Source organism: Pomacea canaliculata, linkage group LG4 (assembly GCF_003073045.1).
Source record: "Pomacea canaliculata isolate SZHN2017 linkage group LG4, ASM307304v1, whole genome shotgun sequence".
NCBI classification, from domain to species: domain Eukaryota; kingdom Metazoa; phylum Mollusca; class Gastropoda; order Architaenioglossa; family Ampullariidae; genus Pomacea; species Pomacea canaliculata.
This window is the reverse complement of record NC_037593.1, coordinates 12,687,304-12,703,476: the sequence shown is the minus strand read 5'-3', so window position 1 is coordinate 12,703,476 and position 16,173 is coordinate 12,687,304. Positions and strand designations below refer to the sequence as shown.

General features: G+C 40.5%; 3 protein-coding genes across 3 annotated transcripts; all 3 read right to left on the bottom strand.

Moving 5' to 3' along the window:
- Nucleotides 1–786: 786 nt before the first annotated feature.
- On the bottom strand, nucleotides 787–4,627 carry LOC112563190 (poly(U)-specific endoribonuclease-like). The gene is made up of 7 exons (XM_025236978.1): nucleotides 4,473–4,627; nucleotides 3,895–4,005; nucleotides 3,426–3,573; nucleotides 2,645–2,729; nucleotides 2,205–2,319; nucleotides 1,751–1,983; nucleotides 787–1,195 (listed from the first exon to the last, which is right to left on the bottom strand). Exons 1-7 carry the CDS (start codon nucleotides 4,531–4,533, stop codon nucleotides 908–910), a joined length of 1,041 nt encoding a protein of 346 aa, XP_025092763.1. The 5' UTR covers nucleotides 4,534–4,627; the 3' UTR covers nucleotides 787–907.
- A 1,553-nt stretch (nucleotides 4,628–6,180) lies between these two features.
- On the bottom strand, nucleotides 6,181–9,576 carry LOC112563174 (chymotrypsin-like serine proteinase). Its single transcript, XM_025236946.1, has 6 exons — nucleotides 9,476–9,576; nucleotides 8,550–8,733; nucleotides 8,305–8,389; nucleotides 7,674–7,842; nucleotides 6,847–6,998; nucleotides 6,181–6,507 (listed from the first exon to the last, which is right to left on the bottom strand). The coding sequence occupies exons 1-6, from the start codon at nucleotides 9,504–9,506 to the stop codon at nucleotides 6,346–6,348; spliced, it is 783 nt and encodes a 260-aa protein (XP_025092731.1). The 5' UTR covers nucleotides 9,507–9,576; the 3' UTR covers nucleotides 6,181–6,345.
- Nucleotides 9,577–13,035: 3,459 nt separating this feature from the next.
- On the bottom strand, nucleotides 13,036–15,689 carry LOC112563175 (chymotrypsin-like serine proteinase). Its single transcript, XM_025236947.1, has 6 exons — nucleotides 15,607–15,689; nucleotides 15,085–15,268; nucleotides 14,840–14,924; nucleotides 14,251–14,419; nucleotides 13,690–13,841; nucleotides 13,036–13,373 (listed from the first exon to the last, which is right to left on the bottom strand). The coding sequence occupies exons 1-6, from the start codon at nucleotides 15,635–15,637 to the stop codon at nucleotides 13,212–13,214; spliced, it is 783 nt and encodes a 260-aa protein (XP_025092732.1). The 5' UTR covers nucleotides 15,638–15,689; the 3' UTR covers nucleotides 13,036–13,211.
- Between the last annotated feature and the right edge of the window lie 484 nt (nucleotides 15,690–16,173).

Below are 16,173 nucleotides of genomic sequence, written 5' to 3'. Positions count from 1 at the left end.
TCGATTTAAATTATGTTGCACTAGAGCTGGTGGGCTTCGAATGAATATTAGTTCAGCTTCTAATGATATGGGGATGGTATTTAATGTCTCCTGTATCCTGTTTTCTAACACTTGGACTCCAGTAAACTCACAGAAAAAGCAACAGAGTTTGTATCTTTGTGTTTTTAAGCACGGTGAGTCAGGCGTTGGGAAAAGTACTGAACTGTTTACAGCTGACATTAATATTATTATTATTTGTATTTCTTCTGTAACATTTTTTGTCAAAATATTGTCACTTAAGTCTAAGGAAAAACAGAATGGAAGTGGAGAAGTAATTGCTGCTTGACATTATTTTACCACACACACACAAACAATTGTTGCCGAGTGATTAGTTATATAACAGTTGAACTGATTTTTTGTTATGTGTCCCGGTGATGCAGAAAAGCAGCCTAAGCTCTATGAAATGCTTAGAAATCATGTGCTTCGACAGAGGTTTTGGAAAAAGAAAAAGAAGAGAATTAAAAGATTGTAAGAATGGAGTCAATTGACATGTCCACATCAGTTAGATTGTAGAGAAGTAAATCATTTGCAGTTCTTTTCTTCACAGGCCAAATAGGCAGTGGCGAGAATGTTTCTTCGCATACACAAACGGAAGCACATAGACACAAGTACAAAACATCCAGACACATACCAGCACACACAGATTCACAGACACAAAGCTCTACAAAATAACTCACATCCCACACACCCCCTCACACACACGCACACACACAAATAAATTAAGGAAGAAATCAACCAGGCACAAAATACACAAATCACTAATTTTTCATTCAAACTCAATTTTTCTACGCTTTCTATCATAGTAAACTCCATATAAGTTTTTTTCTCGTTCATGTTAGACTTGAACCCGTAACCACAGACCGAGGCTTCATCCTACGAGTTCTTCCCCAGTGGCGTTGACGGGTGCTGAGTGAGCTGGAACTATGGGATAGGCGGCGGTGATCTGCAACTGTTGGTTATGGTTGTGCCGAATAACATATGTCTGATAGGTGAAGGACTTGCCGTTGATGGTCAGATGACACCCTTGGTTACCTCGTGCTACAGCACACAGTGTGGCCACCGCCATGTCGAACTCCGGGCTCGTCCCCACGAAAAATGAACGAACAGGGGCTTGTGCTCCCTCCCACACAAAGCTGATGGACACAATGTTTGGATTCTGGACAGACAGACACACATATCGAGATTAGGTTGTTAATGACAACGTGTGGACACTTAAATTAGATATCACACAAAATAATCCGATAAATGTTTTCTCAGCAAGAAAGATTTTCCACCAGTTCGAGAGGTTATAAGCACATGTTCTAAGACGATGATATTGTGGAAAGAAATTTTACTCATACATTCATACAATAACAATCTATGAGATGATTAGCTGCCATGAGCCATGTTTCCTTCCCTGATGACTTATTTCAGTTTTACTCAACAGCCAACTGGATTAAAGGAGGCATTTCTATATCTGGTGATATGCTCATGCAGTTCCTATTCTCTATAAGTTTCTAAGAAGTAGTTTGCTTTTCATTTTTTCTTTATTGAACGCAGTCATCCTGAGTGGTTCAACGGGCGAAGTTTTTGCTCTAATCTCAACTTTCCAGCGACCCATTCATCTGCCACTTAGCTTCTTTAAGTCTTCATTTATACATTTTTTTTTTTTTTTTGAAGCGAAAAATCCTAGATTTTATATGCAAGGTTTTATTAAGTACAGAGCTCTTACCGTCATGTAGTCTATCCAGCCCAAATAATTAATTCTCCCACTCTTCTCCTCCTTGTAGTACTCAATCCAGTTGTTTAACCCTAAGACAGAGTGACCTCGAAGTTCGCCCAGAAAGACATGTTCGAACCCAGAGCTGTCGTGAGCAGAGCTGGTGCCTTCCGTGCGGGAGTAAAGGTTAAACCAGATCTCTTCGATCAGGGTCTTCCAAGCTTCTGTATTGTTTGAGATGCACCCTAGAAAAAAACGACCTGTCTATCTTAAAATATACTTGGAACTCTCACGTACTTTGTCATATAATTACATAGAGAGATCCGTTCATTCATGCTGACATTCCCCAGGTAGCCTTTCATGTATCTATACGCTTCATTTACATCACAGGATTACTTAGCTTAGTTCCATGCCATAAGCAACACCTTTACCTGGCTGAAGTACTATGTACTTATGGATAACTTACCTCGCGCCGCTAAGAACTCCAAAGCAACTCCCATGGGTCCCGAGCTGACCACATTGGAAATAAACGATTGCACCTCAGCCCATTCGGCAGCAGTGTAGTTCTCTTGAACATGAACCTGAACGTACACACACACACACACACACACACACACACACACACACACACACACACACACACACACACACACACACACACACACACACACACACACACACACACACACACACGAAATAAAATATATCTATAATTTTGGTTTATGCATTATTGCATGAGCGATGTGACCCCAATTTTCTCTTGGTCATGCTTCCTTTGAAAAGGACCTCTCTTCAGAAAATCGCGTGCAAGAAAGAAACAGGTAGTGTGCGTACGTGTGTGTGTGTGCGCATGTGACCCTTATGGATATGTTGAGGTGTGATCTTTCAGGAGTAGTGATTTCTTACAACTTTCTCATAGTTGTCTTCCAAGTCCGACAGGCCTTTAAATGTTGCACTCTGGAAGACGGTTTCGTCCAGACTGGTGAAAAATCTGCAAAACAGAAAGAGACCTTCAAGCATTTTGTCTAGTCTGACACTAGATAAGTGATATTAGTAATCTTGTCTTAAACAAATGGGGTAAACTGGGAAATTTAACATTCCCTTTACATTAAAATGCTACATTGTTTTATGTCTGTTACACATTGACTTGCAAAATATGTTATTTGCTATATGCAATGTAAACTAGGGGGAATAGTTTAAAGTAACCAAACACGAGGAGTGTATATATATATATAGATAAGGTTTTGATAACTGCCCTACAATATCCAGAACAGGCAATACTATTTTTTTTAATTCGGCCTAATGCTCTGTAACAAATCTGTAACAACCAAGCATTGTTATTCTCTCAGACCACAGCACTCAAAACCCCAAACAGTACAATGCCATTCTCTGTAGTTTCACGTGCAACAGCTAAACGTTATAATAAGCATAATTCACACTGTCTTAAACTAACATAACAGTTTCTTTTATGCTTATTAGTTTTACGAGTACTTGGAGCAGAACTGCCAAAGAGAGACTGCCTGCAGGCGTTGGTTGGAGTAGACCATCGGTAGGGTGTGACCAACGAGATTGCTTGTTGCGTGCACAACTCGATGAGGTATGTGCGTGTCATTTATGTGGATGGGAGACTGGAGGGTGTTTAAGTAATGAAATGAGTATTTAGAGACGCAAACACAGAAATACGTACGCCAGGGGGTTGTCCACTCCAGTACTATATCGCTTCTGGAAGTTCAGCTTGTAGTGGGATCCGTCAACCTGGTTCTCATCAGCTGCGTAGATGTCCTGGGCCACCTTGGCCAGATCGGCAGCTGATATGTGATGACAATTTTCTATGCCTGTCGAATTATTAGAGAAGATTTGACGACTGCCTTAAACTTCTATTGGTATTTGGTAGCCCTCTTGTGGTATTTGTCGGATTCTGATAGATATCTGTGTACTGTACTAATTATCTGCCCTTGACACAATTTCAACGCTTGTATGTAAGGTGGATTGGTTTGTTAGTAAACAAATAGATAAAAATTTATGAGGTAAAGGAAACTGCTTAAGAGTGCTATTATATAAAGACTAAGGATGTGATGTAAAGCATGTATAATCAGTATTTAGCATCGGTCTTTATCATTCAAGGTTAACGTCCACAGCCTGAGCAAACATCTCACCCCGGCAAAGAGTGAAAAAGTCTGAACAGCAGTCCTCATAGCGTTCACAGTAGGTGTTACACTGGCAGGGCTGTGATGTGTCCAGTTGGGCGAAACACCTGCCCTGGCAGCCTGTGTTTTTCACAGTTCATTTACATTCAGAATTGAGCATTAAATCACAATTTTAACAAAGGAAAGGGACAGGAGAAATATAAAGAGAATTTAAAATAATTCAAATTAGAGAAAAAAGGAAAGTCAGAGAAAAAAATTGAAGTTCAAGAAAGGTAATCCTGCAAGCACACACACACACACACACACACGCACGCACACACACACGCACGCACGCACACACACACACACACACACACACACACACACACACGCACGCACGCACGCACGCACGCACGCACGCACGCGCACACACACATTGACGAAATAGATCACAAGTGCGTTCGACTCTGCTAGGATACACGCATTCCAATACTTTTATTATATACAGGCCTAAAGTGTGAAAACAATATTTCTCTTCATGTGAATACGATTGCCAGAAACTTTGCAGTGAATCGCTCCAACATCTGAGAAAGGGAAAGCATGCTTACTGTTCGGGTCGCCAGATGCGAGTGCAAAGGTCAAGAACAAGGCGAGTGCCGGAACAAACATGGCGACTGCAGAGTCACGGAGGCTGTGGCGGGCAAGAGACTGACAGAACCTGATGGCGACTTTTATAGCGGAGATTTCTCCTGTATACTACTCGACATATCAGTGCATGGAGCGGAGTGGTTATCTTATACATTCGTGTGTCACTCATGGTCAGGCCGCCAAGGACAGGAGAGAAAGAAATGGGGTTTTGGAGGAGTGCCCTTTTCCCCTGTTATTACATTTCTGACTTCGTTTTTATTTTTTTTATCAGTTACGAAATGACAAAGAAGGGGCCTAGTGCGTGTTTCATACTTTGGAAAAGGTAAAAGGTAAAAGGTAAAAGACTGTACTCAGTTGTTCTTGAATCTGAGTCTGAAGATGTTGCCATAGCAACGTGTAGATGACCAATGCTGGTTCTTTCCATGTTATTATCTTTATGTGTGTGTGTGTGTGTGTGTGTGTGTGTGTGTGTGTGTGTGTGTGTGTGTGTGTGTGTGTGTGTGTGTGTGTGTGTGTGTGTGTGTGTGTGTGTGTGTGTGTGTGAAAACGTGTTTTAAGTGTTAGAAAAACAGAGACTACCGAGGTGTATACGCACTGAGAGACAGGTGAGTGCACAGAAAAGTATATCAATCTAATGTAAGGTGTTGGTCTAGAGATGGTTGTCATGTACAAACGCATATCTCCCTGTCTCAGTCCCCCTCCCCACAAACCCCCCTCCCAAAAAAAAAAATAACTACACACATACCATCACTGACTTACTCCACTCAATTAGATGATAGATAAACCTATAGAGATCCTTTTACCTCACCTACCGTTTAACATTCAAACTAAGAGATTCCCAGCCTTGCCTTTCATTTTGCAGAGTTGGACATTTTGTCTTTTGCCGATCTTCCTTGTACGATCAGAACCATTTTCTGGTTTCCATGATTACTAGAAAGCCATCGCTAGCCATGAAAGCTTTCTTTTAAATTACAACCCGACAAAGCCGCTCTACTTTTGTTTCAATCAAAGCATCTGAGAGTCGCGCTTCTTTCTTGAATAAAGTATACACATAAAAACCTATTGTCGTAGAACATCCTGTCCAGCACTTTTATGGCCGATATGTTTAGAATATCAGCTTTTATCTCAACCATATATATTCAACTTTGCGAGTGTGCATCCTTTCTCAGGCCAACTTTTATGCTTTGAAGCATATAAAACAGATGCAGGCGTTCTCTTCCCTTCGTGCATTTATATAAATAGGCAGAACACGGATAGATAAAGCTGCCAAACAGCGCCATGTCACAGTCTTACTGACAAGCTGATAGCGCCTCATAAATAATGACACATACATATATAGGTTAATGGAATGCCAGGGTTGGTGTACGGAAGATGCTTTTCTGTTCTCAGACCAGTTCCGATCATGATTGTAGTCATTTATCAAAAGCATAATCGATCGATCAGTAATCAAGAACATAACTAAAATCGTCAGGAGATTCCAAGCAGTGAGAAAATGCATTAAAATGTTAAAACATTTTGCTTGCACTGCTTGGAGATATCGTCCTTCGTAGTAAGGACGTGTACAAAGAGGCTAAAGCTGTTTAGGAAAAGAGACACCACTTTTCCACAGGTAGATAGATTTTTCACCGCCAACTGCCTCAGAGCTCATACAAAAACAAACAAAAGTAATGACCTTGTGTGTTTCTTTTATTTCATGCTGAAACTTAACAGCGTTACCACACAAAGGATGGCCTCCACCATTCGTCTTAACTGTAAAGGACAGTCAAAGAGTTCAGAAGACCATAGCCTTCGGTCAGCTGCCAGCCACACAAACGGTCCAGCGATGACAACTGTCTAAGAAGACGGTGCGGTGGATGTGATCCATGAGCGGTACTTGGAGATGCGGGTGTATACACTCGGGTACGAGCCGTTGCACGTTCCAATACCCCAAGAGGTGACACCAACGATGACGCGAGAGCCGTTCCTGAAGCAGGCAGCGGGGCCGCCACTGTCACCCTGTCAACGGATTTGAGGATGTGACGTCATTATTAAGCAAAGTGAATTAAAACATTTTCTTACTTTCTCTAAGAATAAAAATAATAACTGCAAAATTTGTAAAGCGCATGCTCACACTTCTAAGGAGCATGCTCTTAGAGCCGAAGAACAAGAACATGCATACGAGGGACAGCAAAACAAACAAATAACATGTAAACTATAAAACAATAAACAACAGTACTAACGAAGAATAAAATCAAGTAAAGAAAACCGCACAGAGAAACCAAGTAACAAGAACAAGAACTGAAAATTACAACTATTCAAAATTTTGTTAAAAATGCACAAAAAGGACAGACTAACATTGCAGGCACTCTTGCCAGTTCCAGTGTAGAAGCAGATATGGTTGGCGTTGATGGTGGCACCAGAGACACCTGACCAGCGGCTGCTGCAGTCAGCGTTGGTGATCTTGCCAATGGTCAGCTTCTGCAGAGTGTCAGCGGATGATCCACCACCTGACGACAGTGCCATCGACATATTGTTATTTATTCCTGTTATCATGCTCCTTTGTGCTGTACATCTCTCGCCGTGACTAATAAATGTTTTCGCGTGCCTCACGAATTTCATTGAAGCGTTGAACTTGAAGTCATATGAACTACTTTAATGATTTTACAGTTAAACTTCAGTCTGTCCTATCCTTCATTATTACACTCTTTATTAAAATAATATATATATGACGCCGACTGTTCTCATTGCATTCCGATTTTTGTTTTGGAGATATTTCTGTAAGATTTTGTAAGTCAGGCTGAAAACAAATACGGTTGAAATTCATTTTTCATTTGATGCCTATTCTCTGATCAGTTGTTACTTGACAGCATCGGCGGATCCAGATTGCATATTGTAGTATTGTTTATGTGCATAGCGACCTTCTAAGGGTTGTAACTTGAAAATAAAAGGAATGTTTTGGTATTCAATGTTACAAGATTGATTATTCTAAATAAGTCAAACCTAGTCAGTTATTTCAGTTTCTTTACGACTTAAAGTTAGTATGACATTTACACCTGACTGACTGCTATCTATAAACCGTCATTCGTTATCAAGTGTGATCGCCTTCACACTATTGCAATTGATCTCATGCACTTTTTTTCTAACCAGTATTACCCTTCTCTATCTCACAAGACTCCACTCACCAGTCAGTCTGCCCCAGCCAATCAGCTCGCAGTTCTGACCAGCCCAGCTGGCGGACCCGTCGTCCAACGTGGCGCCTCTGACGTAGTTGTTCATGGTGACAGGAGAGGTCCACTCCAAGACGGCGATGTCATTGGGGTAACCGGCAGCGCTGCCACTGTAGCTGGGGTGCTGTGACGTACCATTTCACACACTTCTATTATATACATTTATAGTAGACATGTGGAAATTGCATTCAGTATTTGTATTTGATAATATAGCAAATAAAGCATTAAAAATATTACATATTATTTTAGGTCTAATAATACTGAAGCGAGGTTAATAATAGTAAAATTTGTAAAGTATATTAAGCAGTGAGCTCAATAAAGAAAGATTACATACTATTTCATTATCAATATTGACATATTTATGTCTTGCACATTAATGGGAGCTTTTTTTTTTTAAAAAAAAAAAAAGACGTTTAAAAACTGCACAAAGAAATAATTGTTAGACTTACTGTTCAGGAAACGTTCTTGATAAGTTCTCCTGTATTGACTACAGCATTGGTAAGATTGTTAGACGACGCAATCCAATGCAGAAAAGTAATATGCCGGTTTGAAAAAGTAAAAGAAACAGCAGAATGAACATTCTTACCGAAGTATACTTGCTGACGCTTCTCTCCACCTGGTAGGTGTCGGTCCTCGACAGCACGTGTGATCCCAGCTGCACTCTTGTGGTGCTGTCATCAAAACAGAAAATACCCGGATATACAAAGCCACGTAGGTTTGGATGTGGGAGGGACAACTGGAGGATATCATGTCGAGTACTGGACATTACATGGGAGGAGAGTGTATCCGTTCAAGCAGACTCCTTTACCGGAAGTGAATGAGCACTCTTACGTGTAGGAGCCAACGCAGTGGGCAGCGGTGAGGGCTGAGCGGGTGTTGTACAGAATGCAGCCGCAGATGTGGAACCACGACCCTCCACTCAGAACCTGGTAGGAGCACATGTACGGGTGGTCGCCATACGTGGCAGCGCTGCCGCCGACAATCAGGTTGTCGACGTCCTCTGCGCATGCGCAGGCTGATGAAGATACAATGACAAGCACACGCACGCGCATGCACACAAACAGACACAGACAAACATACACATATATAAATGCAAAAGATTCGTTTATAATAGTGACAATAATTACCTGCCTTCCGTGATAAACAGATTTAGTAAAACTGATTAGTTTTTATATCATCAAAACTTCTTTCTTTCTTCCCTTATTTCTCATTTCCCCTTGAAATGTTTAAATGTTTTACTTTTCAATTTGAACAGCACTTCTCTCTAGAACTTCAAAAACAAATTTTAACTCTTTGACTACTTTCCTCTTCGGCGTTCAAAGACTAGAGAAGAATACAGTTTAGGTTAGATGAACTGATAAAACTTTCAAACGTAGGTAGACTGGTAAGTTAATTTTTCCATCAATCATGTCTCATATACCATCGCTCCCTGCTAACACTTACACTAAGCCTGGAAACTCACCTAAGTGTCAGATCTTCAACGTCATCGCCATTACTAAGCTACAGTTGGACTGTTGCGATAAGTATTTCAGTGGACATTGATAAGATGATACGTAATGTTACATCTAAGACTAATTTACCTCGAGTTTAACGATAAGTAAAAACTCAAAGGTAACTGGTGACCACAGGAAATCCGGTCCTAGTTATTACTACAGGTTACTTATTTCCGCTAAGTCTTTAAACTCTTGCGTTCGGTGAAAAAAATGTATCTTTCTTTATCCAAAAGGTGTGTTCATTAGGAAAAATCCCTGTCTTACCGAAGGCGAGGAGAAGCACGATGATTTTCATCTTGGTGGCGACCGAGGCTGTCTGGTTGCTGACTGGCCCATGGAAGATCGGGGTATATATACCCGTTGACTTTCTAAACTGCACGACCACCGTGCACTTGTATGACCAACACGTGTCGCGTTCCGACAATAAAAATTCTCATCGTCATACACCAACAGTCACTTGTGTCCATTCAACAGCTCTCTGGGGCAATAACAATCAACCCTTATGTTCAAAAAACATACTTAAGTATTATTCAACTATAGAGTACTCCAGCAGTGGACTCTCGAATTAACGCCCACAGACGTACTATACACAGTTTACTAGGGTTAGTTTTATCTTCTTTTGTAGAAATTAAAATATACACATGCACATATAAATAAACCTTTAATCTTTTCTTTTTAATCTTCGTCTGTTTCTACCTATGCTTTGCTCCAATTGTTTCTCTTTTTCATGTCTTGTCGTCAGGTTTTCAAGTTTTTTATTCTTCACCAAGAAATTAACACAGGCTGAAAGGACTTTGCTGTTAAATGAGCTATTATCATCATCATTATCATCATCGTCGTCGTCATCATCGTCGTCGTCATGATCGTCATCATCATCATTGTTGTCGTCGTCGACGACGACGTATCCTGATTTTACGTAAACAAAACTGCGGACCCAGATCGGAAGCCCGTTTGGGTCTGTGTCGAAACAATTCATGATGCCTAGTAAGTAAATGTGGATCTGATTATATCAGGGAAATTAAAGGCGAAGGCAGGAGACGATTTCGTTGTCTATGCATGAACCCAGTGAACCACTCACACTTCTGCTGACGTCTCCCTGATCTGGTCTCTCTCTCTCCTCTTCCCAGTCGCAAGACTGCGCTAAAAGCTTGACTCAAAATACAATAAACGGACTGAAATGTTTTCTTTTGCGTTGAGATGTGGAATGAAAGACTTCAGATTAGGAAAAAGGACACTGAGAATGGATAACAAGAAAGATGAGAAACAAAAGGACAAAAAAGATAATAGCAGGAGGTGGAAGTTATGAACCCAAAGTTTAAAGATCATTTGCCCTTTTGCTCTCTTTTATTACGCTTCTGGATAAAACTCAATGATATACACAAATATGTGTTTAAATAAAGTCAATTTGTGTGTGTGTGTGTGTGAGAGATGGGATGTTAAAAATATTCTGTAAATTACAGCGCCTGGTAGCGAAGATGAATGTGAAACCCTGCTCTCTATCATCATTCAGATATTAAACCTTTCGTGTTTGATCCCGATGATTGTGAAGGTTTAAAGGGCTGTAAACAGTGAGCTCAGGCAGCAGATGATGATGAATGACTTTACAATACCATAAGATAAGCTGTTGATGTTTGTCAAATGTTGCAAGTAGCAGGTGACCATAATTTATGTTTGTTCATTTACTTACGTACTGGTCACAAAATCCCAAAATGTAAAACAAAGAAAGGTTTATATGGGCACAGTTGTGTGTTGTGTAAATAAAACAAAGAAAAAGAGAGACTTTCGCCCGCACAAACTTCAAGAAATGGAAAATCAGAGATATCTTTTCTGAAAACGCTGTTTCAGATATTCGCTATCATTTACTGTTTGCACTGTCACAACTGTATTACTGTGACTTGAAAAGTTAAATTACATTTATAGAGATAATTTCTGGTGTTCGTGCAGCTACCCTGTGTTGTTGGACGATGAAAAGGAGGTTTCTGTTTAGACATGGGGCCTGTAAGAAGATGCTTTTGTGGTATCTTAAAACCATCTTTCTTTTTGGACGTTTGCGGTACTGGGTAAAATTCAGGAGCAAAATGACATTCGAATATGACAGAGTAGTGTATAGGACCAGGGAAGTCTGTTCTTGCGATTTCATATTCGAGACATTGTGATATGAAAGAAGTCTTTGGAGCGTGATTGTGTCACCAATCGTGTTAGTCTTTTAGTTTAAAAATAAAGTATCATTTGATCTGTAAATGATGCATTGCTTACATTGCGTATCCCCCCCCCCCAACTTTTTGAAGTACAATGACCACAAAATAGCAATATCGCTTTGTGTGGAAGGGGTGAAGGTCTACATATCCATAAGTTATAACAGGGGCTTCTGTTGCGTAACCGTTACACGAGAAGAAAGACAGAGAAGAATAGGACAGACAAGAAAATCCGAGAATGAATGAAGACGAGGAAAGGGGGAGAGAGATAGAGAAGCCAAGCCGTATTACTAGTTTTACAAATTCGTTTACTCGACAAAGCGGTACAAATGTTAATATAAATAGGAATCTACCAATTTATTTATTAGGAGACTAAAACGTAGCTACCACGATTAACTAAAACATTAACCAACCTGAGCCCTCCCGAGAGTTACCTTCCCTTACCTCCATCTTTCCTCTCTTTCTCGGTCTTCTAGTCACCTATATTTACTTTACATTGTGGTAGATCAACATAGGTAACAACTTATTACCATCTTAGCACGGCCGTGAAATTCCTATATCCCTTCCCTTCGACACCGTTGCACTGAGTCTAAAGTTCTCCCTAGCTCAGCCATACCATTCACCTGCTCAATTTTAAATGTCTTTTTTTCTTTCTCTGCAAGTCAATTCTAGTCGAAGTCCATGCCGAGCTGCATATGTGTATTAATTAAATAGCCCTCTATACCACCTCTGTCCTTCCAGCAATAAGATCTTCCATTCTATTGCAATTCACAAAAATAATTCAGTCATATAAATGAACACATAGATACTGTACAAGTTACATTGCACTACAATAAAGGATAGGTACGGTAGGAAAGAGGAAAAATAACTACAGTGTCACAATCGATGAAAATAATTGGACAAAATAAGGAACATTCAAATTTTCTTTGTGCACGCGTGCGTGTGTGTAAATGACAATGACAATTCTTTATTAACGAGAGGCATAATAAGCAAGAAAATGTTTTTCCATTTAGCACTCACCCTTTACGGGGGAAAAAGGCTAGGTAAATGAAATAATTAAGTACTGTGGGAATAATTAGTAATAAAGATAAGGAAGGTATCAAAGGAGAGTGGAAGGTGATTATGTACAAAAGTGGTGGTTAAGAAGAACATATATTTACAAGGTTTCCTGTAGTTGGGAGGTATCTCTAGAGGCCTTATCTAATTTTCTTGAATGTGTTTAGAAAGATGGCGTCGAAATCAGTTCATGGAGTTCAATTGCCTAAGATGGAGAGGGAGGCTGTTCCACAGTACGCTCCCGCTAACCCTGAGTATTTCAAACTTGATTTAAAAAGGTCTAGTCTAGGAATGGGAATATTCAGTTTTGGAGAGGTTCTAGTGTTATTGGAGGAAAATAGCATAATCTTCGCGATAGTTTACCAATCAGTATTTTTTTAGAAGAAGAGTGTTTCAGAGAGAGTGTGCGTATGAATGTGTGTGTGTATGCATAAATGCGTCTGTTTGCTGAAGCAAATCCACAGCCCACTGAAAGTGTTATACGATCTGGATGCAACTGATTGTGACTTACAGTTAAAAAATTACAGAAATGATAACTAGATAGATATTCACAAGAAATAAGCGAAAAATATATCATATTTCATCCTTTATTTCATTGTCATGTTCTTAACCTTGTTTCACAAGTTGACAAGTAGTAACCATGTCGAAAAGACCAGCCACAGACTAAAGCTAGGACAAAGCCTGACGGGAAGTCAGCCTGCAGTCACTCGCTGATCAGACACTAGACACGGTCGAGCGATGACAACTGTCTAAGAAGATGGTGCGGTGGATGTGATCCATGAGCGGTACTTGGAGATGCGGGTGTATACACTCGGGTACGAGCCGTTGCACGTGCTGATGCCCCAAGAGGTGACACCCACGATGACGCGAGAACCGTTCCTGAAGCAGGCAGCGGGGCCGCCACTGTCACCCTGTCAACGGATGTCACGTCACCGTTAGGCACAGTAAAAACGGCATGTTCTTAACTACTGCTTAGAAAAATATTCAAGAAGAATGGCAAAACGGCAAAAATAAGAGTGGTTTATCATCAGCCATAGTAACTGTTTTTTTTAGAGGATGTCAACAAGATACATGTGTCAATATAGCCGTCATAAAAGAATGAACCTAAACTAAATTAATATATTATTCCACATAGCACTGATTTGTTCAGCCAAAGTGGTTTAGTCGTCAAATAGCAAATAAACTCATGAAAAAATATGCATATAAACAAAGAGAAAAAAGACTTACATTGCAGGAGCTCTTGCCAGTCCCACTGTAGAAGCAGATGTGGTTGGCGTTGATGGTGGCACCAGAGATACCTGTCCAGCGGCTGCTGCAGTCACTGTTGGTGATCTTGCCAATGGTCAGCTTCTGCAGAGTGTCAGCGGTTGATCCGCCACCTGAGGACAGAACCATCGACATAATGTTATTTATTCCCACTTTCACCTTCCTTTATGCCTATTATTGTCAGTGATAATTATCACATTGGCTCTATTATCCGCTTTCGGAAGTAAAAGAACATTTTTTAAAAAATAACTACAGATGAAAGTTCTATATTTCTATAAGATTTCTAGTTCCACTGAAAACAAATCCAGTTATAAGTTTTTTCATGACTAACAAAAAGACCAAGTAAGCATCATTCACCGTTACCTTAGAACCTGCATTAGTTTTGTAGCAGCGCAATTATTTTCCTACTTGTCATATTTTTTATCTCATGTTTAACCGTCTTCTCATTACCCCACTTCATCTACACCCGCCCTCTTTTACTGACTCACATAACACTTTACTATATCCCAAGACTCCACCCACCAGTCAGTCTGCCCCAGCCAATCAGCTCGCAGTTCTGACCAGCCCAGCTGGCGGACCCGTCGTCCAACGTGGCGCCTCTGACGTAGTTGTTCATGGTGACAGGAGAGGTCCACTCCAAGACGGCGATGTCATTGGGGTAACCGGCAGCGCTGCCGCTGTAGCTGGGGTGCTGTGACACCATTTCACACTTCTACTATATACATTTATAGTAAACATGAGAAAACTAAAATATAGGAAATGATAAAAAATGATATATTTACTAATTAGTTGTAATTATACTGAAGTGAGGTTGATTATAGTAGAATTTGTAAAGCATATTTAGCAGTGAGCCGAAGAAAGAAAAAAATAGCGTTGTCATTATTATTATTATTGGACATATTTATTTATGTCTTGTACATTTATGAGGGCTTATGTTGAAGATGTCTTGTTGTGTAAATTGAGAAAAAGAATAATTGTTAGACTGATCTCTTACAAAAACGTTCTTGATAAGTTCTCCTATGTTGACTACAGCTTTGTTAAGATAGCTACATGAAGCAGGTAAATAAGCCTGAATGAATAGAAAGAAACACAACAGAAGGAACCTGCTCACCGAAGTATACTTGCTGACGCTTCTCTCCACCTGGTAGGTGTCGGTCCTCGACAGCACGTGTGATCCCAGCTGCACTCTTGTGGTGCTGCAATCAAAATAGAAAATACCCGGATATACAAAGCCACGTAGGTTTGGATGTGGGAGGGACAACTGGAGGATATCGTGCCGAGAACTGGACAGCACATGGGAGGAGGGTAAATCCGTTCAAGCGGACTCCTTTACAGGAAGTGAATGAGCACTCTTACGTGTAGGAGCCAACGCAGTGGGCAGCGGTGAGGGCTGAGCGGGTGTTGTACAGAATGCAGCCGCAGATGTGGTGCCAAGTCCCTCCACTCAGAACCTGGTAGGAGCACATGTACGGGTGGTCGCCATACGTGGCAGCGCTGCCGCCGACAATCAGGTTGTCGACGTCCTCTGCGCTTGCGAAGACTGTTAAACACACACACACAGACGAGCAAAAATGAAAATAAGAAATAAAGGGTTTGTCTTTAAGATCGTTTGCTAAGGAGAAATAATTTAGATTTCATTTTTTTCGACCTCTTGGCTACCTCTCCACACCCCTCATTCCTTTTTTCTAGTTTTTCCTGTTGCCGTTAGAGATACTGCGCCTCTTCCAATCTATAGCTACTTCCGTTCCATCGTTTTGACCCCCGGGTACATTAAGAACGTGAACTCCACACATGTATCGAAGACACTTTTATCTCCATTTCACGACTACAGCACCTTCTAGTGGCCTATGCAAGTCATAAGAACAATTGTTGTCTTACCCAGGGCGAGAAGAAGCACAAAGACCTTCATTTTGGTGGCGACCGAGGCTGTCAGGTTGCTGATTTGTCTATGGATACATCGGAGTATTTATACCCAGTAACTGTGTAATCTGCACGACCAGAGGGCACTTGTATTACAAACACATGTTACTTTCCGACTGTAAAACCTCTTTTCGAGTCATAGTACTGGTCATTCTTGACCCTTTCACAGCAGGGTCACCTGGTCGAGATCATGTTTACGATATGTCTCTATATAAAACATATTTGAGAGCTCCTAAGATTGTTACTACTCCAATGCTCACATGATAAAAAAAATAAGAAATACTACCATAAGTGTACTAGTGCTTTTTAGTGTACTTCACATATTCTTGTTTCCATAAAGACTCCTTAAAGTTAATTTTTTTGTTTTGTTGTGTCCTACTAATTTGGGGCCGTATGCATGAAGCGTAGGTCATATTATCTCTGGGGTAGCTGTGGATCTGAAGTACTGTCCGATTCTTTACTTATTAGATAATAACTTACTAGATAAATTAGTGAATAATCAAAAAGGCTACCTTTCTGTGTGCG